The 20,564-nt window shown below is 37.9% G+C and overlaps 1 protein-coding gene and 4 pseudogenes across 7 annotated transcripts; 2 read left to right on the top strand and 3 right to left on the bottom strand.

Moving 5' to 3' along the window:
* Nucleotides 1-6,515: 6,515 nt before the first annotated feature.
* AT4G05610 lies at nt 6,516-7,559 on the bottom strand (annotated as a pseudogene; the record flags this gene model as incomplete). Its single annotated transcript has 1 exon — nt 6,516-7,559.
* Nucleotides 7,560-8,534: 975 nt separating this feature from the next.
* AT4G05600 lies at nt 8,535-9,323 on the bottom strand (annotated as a pseudogene; the record flags this gene model as incomplete). The annotated part of the gene is made up of 1 exon: nt 8,535-9,323.
* Nucleotides 9,324-9,765: 442 nt separating this feature from the next.
* AT4G05597 lies at nt 9,766-11,145 on the top strand (annotated as a pseudogene; the record flags this gene model as incomplete). The annotated part of the gene is made up of 1 exon: nt 9,766-11,145.
* Nucleotides 11,146-13,070: 1,925 nt separating this feature from the next.
* On the top strand, nt 13,071-15,001 carry AT4G05595 (annotated as a pseudogene; the record flags this gene model as incomplete). Its single annotated transcript has 1 exon — nt 13,071-15,001.
* Nucleotides 15,002-17,080: 2,079 nt separating this feature from the next.
* Nucleotides 17,081-18,700, bottom strand: AT4G05590 (pyruvate carrier-like protein). Of its 3 annotated transcripts, none has more exons than NM_116797.4 (5): nt 18,482-18,700; nt 17,982-18,080; nt 17,815-17,867; nt 17,622-17,695; nt 17,081-17,460 (listed from the first exon to the last, which is right to left on the bottom strand). In NM_116797.4, exons 1-5 carry the CDS (start codon nt 18,534-18,536, stop codon nt 17,415-17,417), a joined length of 327 nt encoding a protein of 108 aa, NP_567306.1. In that variant the 5' UTR covers nt 18,537-18,700; the 3' UTR covers nt 17,081-17,414. The 3 variants fall into 3 exon arrangements, with proteins under 3 accessions (NP_567306.1, NP_001329913.1, NP_001031587.1); NM_001340557.1 differs by having other exon boundaries at nt 17,131-17,460; nt 17,622-17,709; nt 18,482-18,699; NM_001036510.3 differs by having other exon boundaries at nt 17,155-17,460; nt 17,815-18,080; nt 18,482-18,601.
* Nucleotides 18,701-20,564: the final 1,864 nt, after the last annotated feature.

Raw genomic sequence — 20,564 nt, 5'->3', positions numbered from 1 at the left:
AGCCGAAGTCCGTATGAGTCTTTGGCTTTGTAGCTTCTAACAAGGAAACACTACTTTAGCTTTTGGGAAACGGTTGCGGTTCTAGTTCTTATACTCAATCATACACATGACATCTAGTCATATTTGACTCCAAAACACTAACCAAGCTTCTTATTGCTTCTCAAAATTTTGATGGCTTAGCCGAAGTCCGTATGAGTTTTTAGCTTTCTATCTTCTAACAAGGAAACATTACTTTAGCTTTTGGGAATCAGTTATGGTTCTAGTTCTTATACTTAATCATACACATGACATCTAGTCATATTTGACTCCAAAAAACTAACGAAGCTTCTTATTGCCTCACAAAGTTTTGATGGTGTAGCCGAAGTCCGTATGAGTCTTTGACTTTGTATCTTCAAACAAGGAAATATTACTTTAGGTTTTGGGAATCGGTCGCGGTTCTAGTTCTTATACTCAATCATACACATGACATCTAGTCATATTTGACTCCAAAAAAAATAACCAAGCTTCTTATTGCTTCTCAAAACATTAATGTCTTAGCCGGAGTCCGTATGAGTTTTTAGCTTTGTATCTTCTAACAAGGAAACATTAATTTAGCTTTTCGGAATTAGTTGCGGTTCTAGTTCTTATACTCAATCATACACATGACATCTAGCCATATTTGATTCCGAAAAACTAACCAAGCTTCTTATTGCCTCACAAAGCTTTGATGGTGTAGCCGAAGTCGGTATGAGTCTTTGGATTTGTATCTACAAACAAGAAACATTACTTTAGCTTTTGGGAATCGGTTGCGGTTCTAGTTCTTATACTCAATGATACACATGATATCCTGTAATATTTGACCCTAAAATACTAACCAAGCTTCTTATTGCTTCTCAAAATTTTGATGGTGTACACGAAGTCCGTATGAGTCTTTGGCTTTGTATCTTCTAACAAGGAAACATAACTTTAGCTATTGGGAACGGTTGCCATTCTAGTTCTTATTCTCAATCATACACATGACATCTAGTCATATTTGACTCCAAAACACTAACCAAGCTTCTTATTGCTTCTCAAAATTTTCATGGTGTAGCCGAAGTCCGTATGAGTCTTTGGCTTTGTATCTTCTAACAAGGAAACACTACTTTTGCTTTTGGGAACCAGTTGCGGTTCTAGTTTTTATACTCAATACTACACATGAGATATAGTCTTTTTTTACTCCAAAACACTAACCAAACTTCTTGTTGCTTCTTAAAGCTTTGATGGTGTAGCCAAAGTCCGTATGAGTTTTTGGCTTTGTATCTTCTAGAAGGGAAACACAACTTTAGCTTTTGGGAAGATGTTGCGGTTCTAGTTCTTATACTCAATCAAACACATAACATCTTGTCTTATTTGACTCCAAAATACTAACCAAGCTTCTTATTGCTTCTCAAAACTTTGATGGTGTAGCCGAAGTCCGTATGAGTCTTTGGCTTTGTAGCTTCTAACAAGGAAACACTACTTTAGCTTTTGGGAAACGGTTGCGGTTCTAGTTCTTATACTCAATCATACACATGACATCTAGTCATATTTGACTCCAAAACACTAACCAAGCTTCTTATTGCTTCTCAAAATTTTGATGGCTTAGCCGAAGTCCGTATGAGTTTTTAGCTTTGTATCTTCTAACAAGGAAACATTACTTTAGCTTTTGGGAATCAGTTGTGGTTCTAGTTCTTATACTTAATCATACACATGACATCTAGTCATATTTGACTCCAAAAAACTAACGAAGCTTCTTATTGCCTCACAAAGTTTTGATGGTGTAGCCGAAGTCCGTATGAGTCTTTGACTTTGTATCTTCAAACAAGGAAACATTACTTTAGCTTTTGGGAATCGGTTGCGGTTCTAGTTCTTATACTCAATCATACACATGACATCTAGTCATATTTGACTCCAAAAAAATAACCAAGCTTCTTATTGCTTCTCAAAACATTAATGGCTTAGCCGAAGTCCGTATGAGTTTTTAGCTTTGTATCTTCTAACAAGGAAACATTAATTTAGCTTTTGGGAATTAGTTGCGGTTCTAGTTCTTATACTCAATCATACACATGACATCTAGCCATATTTGATTCCGAAAAACTAAACAAGCTTCTTATTGCCTCACAAAACTTTGATGGTGTAGCCGAAGTCGGTATGAGTCTTTGGCTTTGTATCTACAAACAAGAAACATTACTTTAGCTTTTGGGAATCGGTTGCGGTTCTAGTTCTTATACTCAATGATACACATGATATCCTGTAATATTTCACTCTAAAATACTTACCAAGCTTCTTATTGCTTCTCAAAATTTTGATGGTGTAAACGAAGTCCGTATGAGTCTTTGGCTTTGTATCTTCTAACAAGGAAACATAACTTTAGCTATAGGGAATCGGTTGCCATTCTAGTTCTTATTCTCAATCATACACATGACATCTAGTCATATTTGACTCCAAAACACTAACCAAGCTTCTTATTGCTTCTCAAAATTTTCATGGTGTAGCCGAAGTCCGTATGAGTCTTTGGCTTTGTATCTTCTAACAAGGAAACACTACTTTTGCTTTTGGGAACCAGTTGCGGTTCTAGTTTTTATACTCAATACTACACATGAGATATAGTCTTTTTTTACTCCAAAACACTAACCAAACTTCTTGTTGCTTCTTAAAGCTTTGATGGTGTAGCCAAAGTCCGTATGAGTTTTTGGCTTTGTATCTTCTAGAAGGGAAACACAACTTTAGCTTTTGGGAAGATGTTGCGGTTCTAGTTCTTATACTCAATCAAACACATAACATCTTGTCTTATTTGACTCCAAAATACTAACCAAGCTTCTTATTGCTTCTCAAAACTTTGATGGTGTAGCCGAAGTCCGTATGAGTCTTTGGCTTTGTAGCTTCTAACAAGGAAATACTACTTTAGCTTTTGGGAAACGGTTGCGGTTCTAGTTCTTATACTCAATCATACACATGACATCTAGTCATATTTGACTCCAAAACACTAACCAAGCTTCTTATTGCTTCTCAAAATTTTGATGGCTTAGCCGAAGTCCGTATGAGTTTTTAGCTTTGTATCTTCTAACAAGGAAACATTACTTTAGCTTTTGGGAATCAGTTATGGTTCTAGTTCTTATACTCAATCATACACATGACATCTAGTCATATGTGACTCCAAAACCATAACAAAGCTTTTCTTATTGTTCCTCAAAGCTTTGATGGTGTAGCAGAAGTCCATATGATTCTTTTGCTTTGTATGTTCTAACAAGGAAACACTACTTTAGCTTTTGGGAAACGGTTGCGGTTCTAGTTCTTATACTCAATCATACACATGACATCAAGTCATATTTGACTCCAAAAAAAATAACCAACCTTCTTATTGCTTCTCAAAACATGAATGGCTTAGCCGAAGTCCGTATGAGTTTTTAGCTTTGTATCTTCTAACAAGGAAACATTAATTTAGCTTTTGGGAATTAGTTGCGGTTCTTGTTCTTATACTCAATCATACACATGACATCTAGCCATATTTGATTCCGAAAAACTAACCAAGCTTCTTATTGCCTCACAAAGCTTTGATGGTGTAGCCGAAGTCGGTATGAGTCTTTGGCTTTGTATCTACAAACAAGAAACATTACTTTAGCTTTTGGGAATCGGTTGCGGTCCTAGTTCTTATACTCAATGATACACATGATATCCTGTAATATTTGACTCTAAAATACTAGCCAAGCTTCTTATTGCTTCTCAAAATTTTGATGGTGTACACGAAGTCCGTATGAGTCTTTGGCTTTGTATCTTCTAACAAGGAAACATAACTTTAGCTATTGGGAATCGGTTGCCATTCTAGTTCTTATACTCAATCATACACATGACATCTAGTCATATTTGACTCCAAAAAACTAACCAAGCTTCTTATTGCTTCTCAAAATTTTCATGGTGTAGCCGAAGTCCGTATGAGTCTTTGGCTTTGTATCTTCTAACAAGGAAACATAACTTTAGCTATTGGGAATCGGTTGCCATTCTAGTTCTTATACTCAATCATACACATGACATCTAGTCATATTTGACTCCAAAACACTAACCAAGCTTCTTATTGCTTCTCAAAATTTTCATGGTGTAGCCGAAGTCCGTATGAGTCTTTGGCTTTGTATCTTCTAACAAGGAAACACTACTTTTGCTTTTGGGATCCAGTTGTGGTTCTAGTTTTTATACTCAATACTACACATGACATATATTCTTTTTTGACTTCAAAACACTAACCAAACTTCTTGTTGCTTCTTAAAGCTTTGATGGTGTAGCCAAAGTCCGTATGAGTTTTTGGCTTTGTATCTTCTAGAAGGGAAACACAACTTTAGCTTTTGGGAAGATGTTGCGGTTCTAGTTCTTATACTCAATCAAACACATAACATCTTGTCTTATTTGACTCCAAAATACTAACCAAGCTTCTTATTGCTTCTCAAAACTTTGATGGTGTAGCCGAAGTCCGTATGAGTCTTTGGCTTTGTAGCTTCTAACAAGGAAACACTACTTTAGCTTTTGGGAAACGGTTGCGGTTCTAGTTCTTATACTCAATCATACACATGACATCTAGTCATATTTGACTCCAAAACACAAACCAAGCTTCTTATTGCTTCTCAAAATTTTGATGGCTTAGCCGAAGTCCGTATGAGTTTTTAGCTTTGTATCTTCTAACAAGGAAACATTACTTTAGCTTTTGGGAATCAGTTGTGGTTAAAGTTCTTATACTTAATCATACACATAACATCTTGTCTTATTTGACACCAAAATACTAACCAAGCTACTTATTGCTTCTCAAAACTTTGATGGTGTAGCCAAAGTCCGTATGAGTCTTTGGCTTTGTATCTTCTAACTAGGAAACATTACTTTAGCTTTTGGGAACCAGTTGCAGTTCTAGTTCTTATACTCAATCATCCACATGACATCTAGTCATATGTGACTCCAAAACACTAACAAAGCTTTTCTTATTGCTTCTCAAAACTTTGATGGTGTAGCCGAAGTCCGTATGAGTCTTTGGCTTTGTAGCTTCTAACAAGGAAACACTACTTTAGCTTTTGGGAAACAGTTGCGGTTCTAGTTCTTATACTCAATCATACACATGACAACTAGTCATATTTGACTCCAAAACACTAACCAAACTTCTTATTGCTTTTCAAAACATTGATGGCTTAGTCGAAGTCCGTATGAGTTTTTAGCTTTGTATCTTTCAACAAGGAAACATTAATTTAGCTTTTGGGAATTAGTTGCGGTTCTAGTTCTTATACTCAATCATAAACATGACATCTAGTCATATTTGACTCCCAAAAACTAACCAAGCTTCTTATTGTCTCACAAAACTTTGATGGTGTAGCCAAAGTCCGTATGAGTTTTTGGCTTTGTATCTTCAAAGAAGGAAACATTACTTTAGCTTTTGGGAATCAATTGCGTGTCTTTTTCTTATACTCAATGATACATATGACATCCTGTAATATTTGACTCCAAAATACTAACTAAGGTTCTTATTGCTTCTCAAAATGTTGATGGTGTATCCGAAGTCCGTATGAGTCTTTGGCTTTGTATCTTTTAACAAGAAAACACTACTTTAGCCTTTGGGAACCGGTTGCGGTTCTAGTTCTTATACTCAATTATCCACTTGACATCTAGTCATATTTGACTCTAAAACACTATCAAAACTTCTTATTGCTTCTCAAAGCTTTGATGGTGTAGCTGAAGTCCATATGATTTTGTGGCTTTGTATCTTCTAACAAGGAAACACACCTTTAGCTTTTGGGAAACGGTTGCGGTTCTAGTTCTAATACTCAATCATACACATGACATCTAGTCATATTTGACTCCAAAACACTATCCAATCTTCTTATTGCTTCTCAAAACTTTGATGCCTTAGCCGAAGTCCGTATGCGTTTTTAGCTTTGTATCTTCTAACAAGGAAACATTACTTTAGCTTTTAAGAATCAGTTGCGGTTCTAGTTCTTATACTCAATCATACACATGACATCTAGTCATATTTGACTCCAAAAAACTAACCAAGCTTCTTATTGCCTCACAAAGCTTTGATGATGTAGCCTAAGTCCGTATGAGTCTTTCACTTTGTATCTTCAAACAAGGAAACATTACTTTATCTTTTGGAAATCGGTTGCGGTTCTACTTCTTATACTTAATGATACACATGACATCTTGTAATATTTGACTCTAAAATACTAACCAAGCTTCGTATTGCTTCTCAAAATTTTGGTGGTGTATCCGAAGTCCGTATGAGTCTTTGGCTTTGTATCTTCTAACAAGGAAACATAACTTCGGCTATTGGGAATCGGTTGCCGTTCTAGTTCTTATACTCAATCATACACATGACATCTAGTCATATTTGACTCCAAAACACTAACCAAGCTTCTTATTGCTTCTCAATATTTTCATGGTGTTGCCGAAGTCCGTAAGAGTCTTTGGCTTTGTATCTTCTAACAAGGAAACACAACTTTAGCTTTTGGGAACCGGTTGCGGTTCTAGTTCTTATACTCAATACTACATATTACATACATCACCTGAAGTATACAGGGTCTCTACTGGTGGGCAAAACTCGATGTTGCCGCAATCTCTGATCGAAGTGGAGGCGGAATTTAGAAGGAGAAAAATAGATTGTCCTGCTGCAGGGTGATCGAACCTATATTTATATAGGTAATTCTTCTGCTGCGACAAAAATTGTTTGGAATTTATGAGGTGTTGCATATCAATCCATCTCGGAGGAATCTGTTTTGAATGTAGAGGTACATTGCATGCTCTGAGAATTAGGGTCGCAACTCCTCCCATAGCCATTCTTCCTGGTTTCTTAAGTCCCTTAGTCCATCCTCTGTAGCTCAGCAGATGTTCGATTAGGTAGAATGAAACTGAAGCTTCTGTCTGATCTCCTGCTAGAACGGTACCATCTGATGCTAAACCAAGTAGCTCCTGTAGCGCTGTCTCCAACAATTCTAGCTCTCCATTGTCAAAGGTCCCATTCCTCTCTCTTGCAAATAGTGCACTGGCTAAAGACCTATGAAAGTACCTAACCACCGGACTCCTTATTCGTTGCTCTTGGTCCTAGAGGATGAAAACCCATGTTTAGACCCAAGCATGGCCAAGAATGACTGAAGCTCTCTCTTGTCAAAACGATGACTCGTGTCTTTTTCGCTTGGGAACCCATACATATGCTCTAAATGATCGATTGGAAGCCGATACTCTACGTCATAGACACAGAACTCCAAGTATCCCAAACTTCCGTCTGGCCTGATTCCATCGTCCTCTGACTCTCCATATATGAACAATTCTACAGATGAAAGAAAATTGACGGTCTCTTCCTCATACCCATCCATTGGCCGAAACATGTGAATATTCTGGCTGCACTGCTTAAACATGTACTCTACATCATCATATATGCCGAGTCTCTCCATGGTCTCAGGATGAGGGTATCGAGTTCCTAAAAACTCGTTGCGTTTCAGTAGTTTGTAGTACTCGTTTCGAGTTGCGCACTTCTCTGATTCCAAATCATCACCACCTCCATTCTCTGTTTGATCTGCTTCCTCAGGTGAAGCCATTTCTTCCTCGGAGTCTTCATCTACCAGTTCCAACCTTCTCCCCACGGGCTTCTTTCATCGAGTGATATCTTCCTTGTTCCTTGAGAACTCCCTTGTAGAGGCCTTACTCGACCTTCGGGATCGAGTGTTTTCGGCGGGGGAGTTGAAAGTTTGTTCTTCTTGCATGCATCCTCGTCTTGGCTTGATTCGCTGTGATTGATCTCGAAACTTGCTCGTTCTCTCCTGCTCGACCCTATGGGTGATGGTTCAGAAAGTCTTCGAGCTGCTGCATGTGAAGAACGTGTTGGGTACCTCTTCGATGGGGAGAGAGCTATGTTTCGGATCCTTGACAGGAGCGTGCGCTTGTTTGTCATTGAGAACGAGAGACTCAAAGGTTAGGAGATCGAGTGATGAAGAAAATAGATGGATTATGTTGAGTTTTTGATAAAAAGAGGAAGTGCAAGAGAAAGGGATAGAGAGAGGTATAAGAATTCGAGATTGCTTTGGTATGGAGGTGGAGAGATGAGTTTGTAGTGTTCGGGAATTGCAATGGGGGGACCAAAATTATTATGAGGGGACAAGAAGACAAGGAGGTATGATGGAATTCAATGGAGGCGGGTCACGAGGCGTCGGAATCCACAAGGTGGTCTCTTTGGTTTCTTCACTCAATCAGACGGTGGAGAGTGCTTCGCTATTAATCACTCGATCAAACGGACCATAATAAACCTCAAGAAGTCACTCGATCAAAACGGTGATGATGCTTTTCTCATTTGATCATTCAATCCAACGACTTAGAGCACTCCTCCTCAATTTACTCGAATGGTTGAGATCATCTCTTGACTAGGTTTGATTTTACTCGAACGTTGACTTCCTCAAGGTCAATGAAATAAACCTGAAACACTTAAACAAAAACATCAAAAATAACAAGAAAAATATAAAGTTATATACATGGATAGACATGGGACTTCCCCCCCAAGTGAGCTTGTTTTAAGTCACTAAGCTTGACTCTTACAAAGCTTAGTCAGAAAAAGGTTGAGGAGAGGAACAGAGAAGTCCTCATCTTCAGTGGTTGAATTTTCAGTGTCTGAATCATACGTTGCATCCTTTCTTGACATATGGTAGGATGAGTACTCATTTGATTTTTCTTCAAAATAAGCTTCTTTTTGATCAGCAGAGTAGTCTTCTTCTTCTGAACCAGGCTCCTTTGACCAATCCTCAAGTTCAAAACTGGGGTAGCCTTTAACCATTTCTTGAAGTTCCAGAATGGTGCTATTTAACTCTTCCATCTTATGAATTAACTTTCCAATTGTATCCTCCTGAGCTTTATACCCAATCCAAAGCTCCAGGAGTTCTTCAGCAATAGAATCAAGAATCAAGTGTTCTTCTTCAGAAGAGGGTTTAGTGGGCGGTTTAGGTACCTCTGGAGAATAAGTCGGAATAATTTCCTCCTCACTCAACAACTTGCTCTCCAAGCTTCTTTCCTCTAAGTGAACTCCTTTCTGATCTTCTGGTGCAAACCATTCTATTGCGAAATCTTTTGTCCTCTTTGATAGCTAGTGTAGTTTCCATCTTCTCTGGATCAATACTCATTGAAAACTTATTAAATCTTTTTTCAAACATCCATAGTTGATCTTTCAGCTTCATCACTATTGGAGCTGGATTTTCCTCCAGGAATCCACCTGCAAAAATACCAGGCCAACCCACCAAGCCCACCAAGTAGAAGACCTGCGCAACTGATGAGCCCACGTACGCAAATCGGTACTTGGGCCTGATAAGCCCGGTCACCTGATGAAGGGAGATAAGCGAATAACAACCTAGGAACTAACAGGGAGATATTCGCAGAATGGACCTGATATCTTGGAATTGACCTGCCGAATATCTAAGAGAATCTCCGCAGATCCCGGACGAAGCTACCACGTGCGTAGATCTATATAAGAAAGCAAGGACGACTTGGAAGACATTAAATTCAGCTTTACATTCACACTTACACTTTTACACTTGTAATCTCCTTTCACATTGTAAAAGCTCTGTGATAATCAATACACAAGTCCATTGGTTCTTAGCAATATAAATCTCAATGTTCCTGTGAAGATCTAGCCCTCCTTTCTCATAATCTCAATTACAAATCTGTACTGTGGATTTCAGAACCCACATTTGGCGCCGTCTGTGGGGACCGAAATAGATCCTTCCAACACCGAAACTAACACATCAATTGTGACCAACGATCATGGATCCTAATTCATCCGATTCAATGAGATCTAGCGTACCAAGTCAGATCGCAAACGATAACGTCGCCGACGGGCACGAATGCATCTAGCATAGATCGAGTGATCGAAGAAACCAGGCGCACCCCATTCACGGATAGGATCGCCCATTGTCACATCTTAGACGCCGGGAGACTCCGTTTCCTGGAGTACGATGGAACGAGTGACCCAAAGGCTCATCTGAGAGCCTTCTGTCTGGCTATAACACGAGCGTACCTGATAGACAAAGAAAATGAAGCAGGTCATTGCCGTTTCTTTGCAGAGAACCTCGTATGTGACGCACTCAAATGGTTTGCTAGTCTCAAAGGGAACTCTATTGATACCTTCGACCAGCTTGCCCCCGCCTTCTAAAAACAGTACTCGGTACTCATCGTAAACAGGACGTCTGAAGCCGTCCTCTGGGTGTCACCCAACTTCAGAACGAATTTTTGCGATCTTACGTCGAAAAATTCAAAGCAATCAAATCAAAGATTGCGAACCTAAACGAGGAGGTAGCCATAGCCGCCCTTCGCAACGGCTTGTGGTTTTCCTCTAGGTTCCGTGAGGAACTCACCGTTAGGCAACTGGTCTCTTTAGACGATGCCCTTCACAAAGCTCTCCACTTCGCCAAAGCCGGAGTCCGGAGAGGAGCTCGCCGTTTCGGCCCTAAGATTCAAAGAATCTAAAGCACAAAACGCTTCCCTTGCAACTAAAAAACCCTTCAAAAAGGAAAACCAAATACTAGGGTAGCATACCTTATTTGCAATAGAAGAGGCAGCCGAGGACGAGAGTCCAGAACTTGACCACGAAAAATATTACAAGTACCACAAAAAGAGAGGACATTCCATCGAGGAATGTCGCGGCGTTAAAAAATTAATCGCAGCCGGGGGCAAAACTAAAAAAGGTTCAAACGCTAATGCCGACACCCCTCCTCCCGACGAGCAGGAGGAGGAGCAAACTCCCAAACGAAAGAAACGGGACTGAACACCGAAAGGAGGTGAGTCTCCTCCACCTGCTAGGAAAGAGCGCACAGACCTACTCTTTGCAGGACTTGATCTGGAAGGTAGGACAGAAATATCAGTCACTACACCTCCTCTCGCCCCGCAAAAGAAAAACATGAGGTTCCCATTATGCCTCCCGAAATTCTGTAGAAACGCAACCGAGCACCTCTCCCTGAAACGCATCGATTTCATCATGGGAGAATCTCGGCTCTGCAACGACTCAATCAATTTGATCAAACACATCAGAGGAAGGCAGATTCCTACACAAAAGGCAAAAGCCCGATGATGTGAGACCCCGTTCCGGACGTCTCGGCGTCCGGCGACGTTGGACTCAAGTTCGCGCCTCTTCCCGGCCGAACCTCTTAATTTTTTGCGATTCAACATAGAATTGCCTTTACGAGGCTTAATTCTATAATCGCTCTCTTATTACACAGCGGAAGTCTTTCTAACCTTGGTTTAATTCTAACCAACTCTTGTACCGGTTTCATCGTCTTTGTCCCTTAGACTTAGATCAATCCTTTACTCGGTCAAGACATGCATATTGTTCGGTAACCATTCTAGGCCTAACAATCGCATATTCCTTTATCCTATTTTCACGGTCGATTCCCAAACGTCTATCCTAACTAGTAAGCTAGATCGTTACATACCTTGGCCAATATGCGGATTTGATTCCCTAGCCCATTTGTCGCCTTATTCTATTCGTTCAACGATTCGTATGCGATCGTGAATTGATGAACCAATCCCTATCGTTACTTAGCCATACAACCAACCAACCACACTGGTCTAAGTACAACGATAGAGATTGGGGATCGTACGATTCCCTTGGTTCACGATGGCCGAATCAAGCTCTTGGATTGGTCCATCTGTCCTCCAAACGTACGCCCCTTCGGTTCCATGGTGGACGATTGAGCCCTTGGCTTATCGAATCATCCATGTTTCCGATCCGGTCGTTTAACACTACGACCGCCCACGGTTTACTAACCGTTTACCCGTCGATAAAGCTTTCGCCTTAATGATCCATCCATGCGGTCTGAACGATATCCTTATCACACCCAAGGGTCCGTGGATTCATCCACCGGAGTATCGTAGGCTAGCCCATGAAATCCTTCTTCCATCGGCCTTAGGTTTGCTCGCGGGTCCAACATCCGTTTTGTCCATCGGTTCCAACTGTGGACTTTCCCGTTGGTTATCCGTCGAGTCACCCTTTGGTCTTACCGATCTCCGATCGGTTTCACCATGGCTGAGGAGATAGATACATGAAGGCAGCCGCGATATTGATCCTATATGGTGAATCACGTTCCTTACCCATTCTTGGTGCTTTCTCCCTTTACCAGTAAGATTGCATCCATGGGCGACCCTTGGGTGTGTTCGGATGCACTTATCCTTGTCCTTCCTCAAACACTTTTCTTGATCCATCCCATCCGACGATCGGTCTGTCCGACTCGTTCCGTCTGACGATCAGTCTATCCCATCCGACCCGTCCGAAGATCGGTCTGTCCAATCCGATCCGTCTGGCCGATCCGATCCGTCCGACGATCGGTTTGGCCGATCCGATACGACGATCGGTCTACCAGATCCGATTTGTCTCTAAGACGAACGGTCTACCCTCTCCATCCTCTACACTCCATCAAACCGTTGGACCGAGAGGTGGTATGCGCATCAGTTCGGTCGACTTATACTCGCCGAGCCGCACCCCCTTTCTGACCAACAACTTCAGGATGTGTTGGGACTGTTTTGAGAATATTTTGTGGTGTATGGATGTTGTATGAGATGCTCTAAAGACCTTGGGCGTCCTCCCTTATATAGGGGGCGAATGGATGCTTCCTGAAGCATCCCATCCGTTCCTTGCACCCTTCCGAAAGGTCACATCCCTTCCTTGCATCCTTCCGAAAAGTCACATCCGTTCCTTGCATTCTATGGGCGATGCAAACGTTCATTGGTACCCGCTCGACCTTGCACCTTTTGGCCGAGACACCTCTTCACCCATGAGTTACCACAGTCCACCAGCTCGAGTGTCAGCTGACCGGACCACCCATCTGGGTCAGTACTCCGCTCACCGAGCTTAGTCGAGCTGTTGGTCAGCTCAACTAGCTGAGCTAGCTAGTCTTCCAGCTGGTTTAGCTCACATAGCTTAGCTAGCTAGTTCATCCAGCTTGTCCAGCTCACCTAGCTGGTTTAGCTTGAACTTTCTCTTTCTTCCTACTTAGTATTTTGGTTCGTTCCTCGACCATGATCTAGTTTTCTCCTAAAACAAACCGGCCTCGATCACCAGATCACATTCTGGGAAAATGAAACCACTGACCTCAATAAACCTCACATTGACGCTCTTGATATCCGAATCGACGTAGGCAACTACGAACTCTCTCGTATAATGATCGACACGAGAAGCTCAGTTGACGTACTCTTCTACGACGCCTTCAAAAAAATGGGGCACCTCGATTCCGAGTTGCAAGGCAGAAAAACGCCACTTACCGGGTTTGATGGAGATACGACCTTTTCCCTAGGAACCATCCAGCTCCCAACCGTCGCACGGGGAGTAAGACAACTCACGAACTTCCTCGTGGTCGATAAGAAAGCTCCTTTCAACGCAATACTGGGAAGACCATGGCTACACGCCATGAAAGCCGTCCCATCGACCTACTACCAATACATTAAATTCCCCTCCGACAAGGGGATAACAGTCGTATACGGCAGCCAGCGCAGCTCCCGAAAATGTTATATGGGTGGTTACGAGCATATCAAAAAAGCCGACCCCGTGGTAATAATGATAGAGGACAAACTCGCAGAAATGAAAACAGTCAGGTCCTCCGACCCTTCTCAACGTGGACCTCAAAAATCGCTGATAACGCAGGTCTGCATAGACGAATCAGATCCTAAACGATGCGTTAGGATAGGTCACGACCTCGACCCAACAATATGAGAGGATCTCGTAACCTTTCTCAAGGAAAACAAAGACAGCTTTGCCTGGTCAAGCGCAAACATTCGAGGAATAAGCCTCGAGGTAACCTCACACGAACTCAACGTCGATCCGACCTACCGACCTATAAAGCAGAAACGTCGCAAGCTAGGTCCTGAAAGGGCTAAGGCTATGAACGATGATGTCGACTGATTGCTCAAATTTGGATCGATAAGGGAAGTAAAATACCCTGACTGGCTCGCCAACCCAGTCGTCGTTAAAAAGAAAAACGGGAAGTGGAGAGTATGCATCGACTTTACGGACCTGAATAAAGCATGTCCTAAAGACAGTTTCCCACTCCCGCATATCGACCGACTTGTCGAAGCCATTGTAGGACACGAACTACTGTCCTTCATGGACGCATTCTCCGGGTATAACCAAATACTTATGCGCCTAGATGACCAAGAAAAAACAGCTTTTATTACTGACCGAGGCACCTACTTTTTTAAAGTAATGCCCTTTGGTTTAAAAAATGCTGGAGCCACCTACCAACGATTGGTGAACAAAATGTTCGCTGACCAGATAGGTAAAACGATGGAGGTCTACATCGACGACATGCTGGACAAATCAGCTCACAAAAAGGACCACGTTCCACCATTAAAATAATGCTTCAAAATCCTAAACAAATTTGAAATGAAGCTAAATCCTGAGAAATGCTCTTTCGGAGTTCCATCAGGAGAATTCCTCGGATACCTAGTAACCGAAAGAGGCATCGAGGTCAGTCCTAAGCAGATTGCAGCCTTCATCAAAATGTTATCACTAAAAAAGGCACGAGAGGTCCAACGGCTAAACGGTTGTATTGCTGCCCTGAACAAGTTCATATCCAGGTCCACCGACAAATGCGTCCCTTTCTACCAGCTCCTCTGAAAGGAGAAAAAGTTTGACTTGAATGAGGACTGCGAACAAGCCTTCAAGCAATTGAAAGCATACCTGACCGAACCACCCATACTCGCAAAACCTGAAGAAGGAGAACAGCTGTACCTGTACACGGCAGTCTCCCGAACCGCGATAAGCAGTGTCCTGGTGAGAGAAGATCACGAGGGATAAAAAACGATCTATTACGTGAGTAAAACGTTGATAGACGCTGAAACCCGTTATCCAGCAATGAAAAAACGGGCACTGGCCGTAGTCATGTCAGCTCGCAAACTGAGACCATATTTCCAATCACACCCCATAGTAGTGATGACGTCCCAACCAATCCAAACCATTTTGCATAGCCCGACCTAATCAGGACAACATGCAAAATGGGCCATAGAATTAACTTAACGTCTTTGAACCATATTTTATAAACTTTCTCAGATTGTTATGTGTTGTTGGAAATCGTTATTATCCCAACGGACAAAAAAAGAACTATATTTATTTATACTTTTATAGTGTTTGACACATTAACTTTTTCATTAGAGCTTTTTGGGTATGTCCTTTTTAATTTTATCAGTTAAATATCTTTGAACTATGTTTTATGTTTTGTTTTTTCAGGTTACCGTATTTGTTAGTGGCATTGATATTATTGCAAAAAAAAAAGACAAAGTGAATTATCATGATTCATAATATTTAGGAAAAAATTAACTATATCTATTTGTTGACAAAAAAAAAGAACTATATTTACTAATGGTGTTTAGCACAACACTTTTTTCATTGGAGCTTTGTGTGTATGTATTTTCTTATTTTATTATCTAAATATCCTTAAACCATGTTTTATATTTTCTTTAGGTTACGTGTTTCTTAATGGTGTTAATACTATTGCAACACAAATTCCTCTTTTTGTTTAGGTAGTGAAGCTAGAACAGAATGTAAACAATTATGTAATCCGTGGATGTTGATGTATCTTATTTTCTTTACATAAACAATTTCCGTTAACATAAGTTTAATTGAGTGTCTTTTTTTTCTAGACTCAAGTGTCTTAAAAAATGGTTATGAGTAAAGTTACTACATTTTTTATATCCAACCAAAATTCAGAGTAAAAAATGAATTTATTTGAGTTTATTTTCATCATCAAAATTTAAAATACCATTTTCACTTGGATTCAAAGATCTAAAGAAGCAAATATATGATGGTGGGGCAATGCGATTGCATTTTTTTTTAACTCACCCAAAAGTAAGAAAATGTTATGTTTTTTATTTGGTTCATTTTTTTTTAACTAAATTTTATTTGTTGTATTTTGTGATCTTTCAAAAGTAATCGTATTTTGAAATACCATAAAAATTATTGTTTTAGATCTTTTTGTCTACGCATTGTAAGACTTTTGAACATAATCGATTAGTAAGGTTTTCAAAATCTTTCGATGTGTAACTAATCAAGTGTTACTTATTTTATAATATATTTTAAAAGTTGTACCTAATTTGTAAAATATTGATAAATTAGAAATATTAGAAGACAACCACAAGGTACGAAAACTAAAAACTAAATAATTAAAACAAGTGAATGATAATGTGACTGACATTTTCTATTTTCATGTAAGAAGAAAATAGAAACATGTTATAGATTACAAGTGAATGATAATGTGAAAAGTCTGTTTTTGGATCTAAGGGTGAGTACTCTTACTCTATTATGAATTGTTCTCTATGTTTTCTCTTTGTTCATTCTTTGTTGAGTTTGTCTAAGTTATCGATGACATTTTGAAATTGTTTGATTATTATGAATGATTTTTCTTTTAATGACATGAATGTCCAACTACCAATAATGCATTAGTTATATGCTTAAATATAGAAGATACAATGTCTAAGGATATAACAAATTATATGAAAAGCATGTATTAATTTAAAAATATAATAAAGATATCGAAGATGCCTATTAACACAAGGTTAAAAACTTGTGTAAAAGAATCGAAATTAATATATTTTACAATATGTGGTCTTAATTTTATTTTTATGGAGACAAAAACAACATTTTCTTAGAGATTTTGTATGGTTTAATTTATCATATTTTAATTCATAAATACTAAAGCAAAAATTTAAGTAAGAAAATAAATTTAATTAATTTGATATGTATGCTTAGCCACAAAATGTTGCATGATTTATTATATTAATTCAAAGTTGCGTGAGATTTTCTCTAGTAATAAGATATATTTCATTCATGATCTAATTTAAAAACATCTACTCTGCCTGATTGTTAGCTTCCATCTTGTTTGATCTCTTTGGTTTTGAATTAAGAAAACAATACTGGTCGGGTTAGTGTAGTTGGATTTTGTCGTACTTTTAAAAGAAATGGGTTTGATGTACCTATATATGAATGAACTTTTCCAAAGGGTGCTTCATCGCAAAGTAGTCGACGTATATGCAATTATTCCAACAACACCTCTATAGGTGGAAAACAATGATATATAGATTATTAGCCACACTTGGTCTCAGGATGTTCTTGAGATTGAAAAATAAAAGACTAGTAAACACAGAGTCTTTTTCCTTGCCTTTTCTCAAGAATATGTACTTAAAAGGTGGTATATTTCCTACGTATGTAGTTGTTATTACAAGCTTAAAAGATTCTTCAGGATAATCAGTGTGAGTTATACAATTATAGTACTCACACCAGTATTTCACTTTCTAACTATAACATAAACAATTAACAACCCAAAAAAAGATTTGGGTATGGAAACAAAACCAAGCCTTGACATGATAATATTTTTGAATGAATCTGCAAGAAAGATGGGGTTTTTAATAAAAACCGCAAATCTTCATCTTCATCATTCTTTTGCAACAATAGAATTTGCTTCATATACATAATCGTGCCTGCAATCCACACATATCAATGTCAAAACAGAGACAAACACCAATGGTGAAGTTAGAAACCCATGATTCAAGTCATAACCAAACTATATATGTTCCTTAGTTAAAGAAGGTGTTCTTTTTTCCCATTGCTAATCAAAGCAAAGCACTTCTGTACATCTTACTTTATTTTACGAGTAAGTTGGTATATCCCTGTCACAGCCATACCAAGACTCACGCTAAAGAGATTCCAGTTTTTCTGTAAACAAAAAGCTAGACCAACATAAGAAGAAACCAGTAATCATCTAACAAATAAGTACAAGAGAAAAGCAAAATGTACTCTGTAAATGACAACAATATGATTCACAGAATACATACCGGAGTAATTACAGTGCTGTAACGTGACCAAACAAGTCCAGTACCTGTGATCACTGATACAATGACAGCCATACGAGGCATCATATAAACATTAAAGTTCACACATCGATACATAACCGCAATATGTGCAGAATAAAGATAGCTAAGACCAATAGTGAGTATAATACCAATTTGTTGAGGGTATGAAAGTGTCTCTGGAGGTTTTTGAAAGTCTGCAATATTGGCAATGCTTATACCCCACTTGAACGTCGGCGCCCAAAAATGAACTGACAAATACAAAAATGATTTTACAGTTCAGGTTTTTGTAGCAAGTTTGATCAAGCTACCAAATGCACTTGTTTGATTAAACTTATATTAGTCTATTGGAGAAAACAGAGCATGTTAAGCAAACTAATCTAAACCAAACTTTAACAAATCTAAACCGAATATGAATCTTATGCATAAACTGATAAACCATTTTCAGAGACACAAAAATCAACCAAACTAAGAAGGATCTGTTACGGAGTCACTCAAGAATTGGAATTAGGTTTGAAACAAAGCAAATCGAGGAACAAAAGATGAAATTCTACAAATACTGATTGTTCAATAATAAAAATACTATGATCAATCTCACCGTGTGAAAAGTCAAAAGTGAAGAAAAAAACATTCATGGATATCGAAGACTCACTTGTCTTAGGTCCAGCTGGATGATTCCAAAGAGCTTGAAGCTTCGAAGTTGCCATCAATTTTTCTCTGTAATATTCCCAAAGTTCTCTCAAGAAATAATATTCTCTATTGTAACATTGCTAGTCAAACAAAAAAAAAGTTATTCGTTCTGATTACTTGTTCCGTGTGGTTGGGTGTTATTGATTACGACGGTGTTTAATAGTATTGTATTTGATATCGCTACAAAATGATTGGAGGAATCTTCTAAAGACTAAACCTTAATTTACTCATCTATAATATAATACAACGAATCAAAGTATTACTTGATTGTCACTTAAGTTAAAAAGGAATTAAGAAAAGCAAATTGGTTGTCACATATTCACATTTTAAGGTAAAGATAAATCAAAGTAATTTCCTTTCCTAAACGAAAATATAGATCGAAATTCGTCAACCCAAAATAAAAATGAATTCTAGCAAGAATTTTTATTTTATTTTTTATAAAGTAGTCTGAACTGCATCCAATTAAGAAATTGAACCGAAGAAAACCAAAAATCACTAAATCACTAAATTAATTAGTTATTTATATTTTATTTTTGGGTAAATAATATTAGTTATTTAGGTTCATTTATTTATATTTTATGTAAATCCAAACAAAACCAACCGGCCGAGCAAAATCTCAAACTGAACCAAACCAAAATCTGAAAATTCTAAACCGAATAACCGTACGCACAAGGCAAAATGATATTATTATAGATAAGAAAAAAACATTCTCTTCTAAGAAAAACTCCAAGTGATATCTATTTATATTGTATATGATGATTATAATTTGATAAACTTTATAGATAGAAGGTTTATTGATGACATAATTTGGAGAAGAAGCATAAAAAAAAACTCAATGACCAAACAAAGAAGATTTTAAAGGGACTGACACTACTAATTACCATCCAAATATCATTTAGTTTTTGTTTTTATAAATACTTTTTGTGGGGGAAGATATCATTTGGAATTTATGTGAGTCGTTAGATCATCGACCCATGATGAATAATGGAGGGGCATATGAATCATGATGAGTGAATATGAAATGTGAGGGAATTGAAGATTTGAAATTGCATGTGCATGCTCTTTTTTTAGTTCTCCTTTGGTTCTTGTTTCATACCCACAATTTTTCTCTTTTGTGAGTACCACAACATACCTTTTCATTACATAAAACATTATACTAAACATTAGATATTAACCGTAGTACACCACGGGCCTATATTATTATTTCAAAAAAAATCTTCTATAAATATATGCTATTTTGTTTTTTAATTTAAATATATGGTACACCGCGAGACGATATAATCTAACTAAAAATTTAAGTTGTATTTCTTTTGTTAATATTGTTTATTTTGTTTAGTGTTTAAGAGTGAAAAATTGTACATGATTGTTTATTTTACGCGTAGTATACAAGTATGTATTAATATCGACCTAAATCCGTCAATTTTAGGATTTCACCCGTAGTATAAAGTTGAAATGTTTATAATGTTTAAACTTCTTATAAAATAATCAAAATGTGTTTTTTAAAAAATGAAATTTAAGTTGTATGTTTTTGTTAATATTGTTCGTTTTTTTGTGTAGTGTTTAAAATTGTATACTTATATTTTGATTGTTAATCTTAAGATTTCACCTGTAGTATAACGTCCCATATTGTTATCGACCAAAATCCATTAATTCTAAGATATTATCTTTAGTACAAAGCTTAAATATCTATAATATTTAAAATTTCTATAAAATAATTGAGATGCATTTAAAAAAAAATATTAGTTGTATTTGTTTTGTTAATGTTTTTTGTTTTGTTTATTATTTAAGATTGTATAATTATATATTGATTATTAATTCTAGGCTTTCACCCGTCCTATATCGTCATGTATTATTATCAACCTAAACCCGTCAATTCTAGGATTTTACCTGTAGTATAAAGTTTAAATTTTTAATATTTTGAAACTTTTTAAGAGTTTCCATTCTTTGAAATAAATAACTAGAGTAAATCGAACAATTCTAGTTTTGGACGTTTGAGAACTCAAGTTTCTTGTTCATTGTATTCGGAATCATTTTGGTCATTTTTA

Source organism: Arabidopsis thaliana, chromosome 4 (assembly GCF_000001735.4).
Source record: "Arabidopsis thaliana chromosome 4, partial sequence".
NCBI lineage: Eukaryota > Viridiplantae > Streptophyta > Magnoliopsida > Brassicales > Brassicaceae > Arabidopsis > Arabidopsis thaliana.
This window is presented reverse-complemented; position numbering and strand designations above follow the sequence as displayed.

Excerpts from the sequence above, each read along its gene's own strand:
- AT4G05590 (NM_001036510.3), bottom strand. The coding sequence starts at position 18,536 with ATGGCAACTTCGAAGCTTCAAGCTCTTTGGAATCATCCAGCTGGACCT. Across the intron at positions 17,696-17,814 it reads ACAGCACTGTAATTACTCCG|AAAAACTGGAATCTCTTTAG; the intron begins GTATGTATTCTG and ends TTTTGTTTACAG. Across the intron at positions 17,461-17,621 it reads CAACTTACTCGTAAAATAAA|GCACGATTATGTATATGAAG; the intron begins GTAAGATGTACA and ends TGTGGATTGCAG.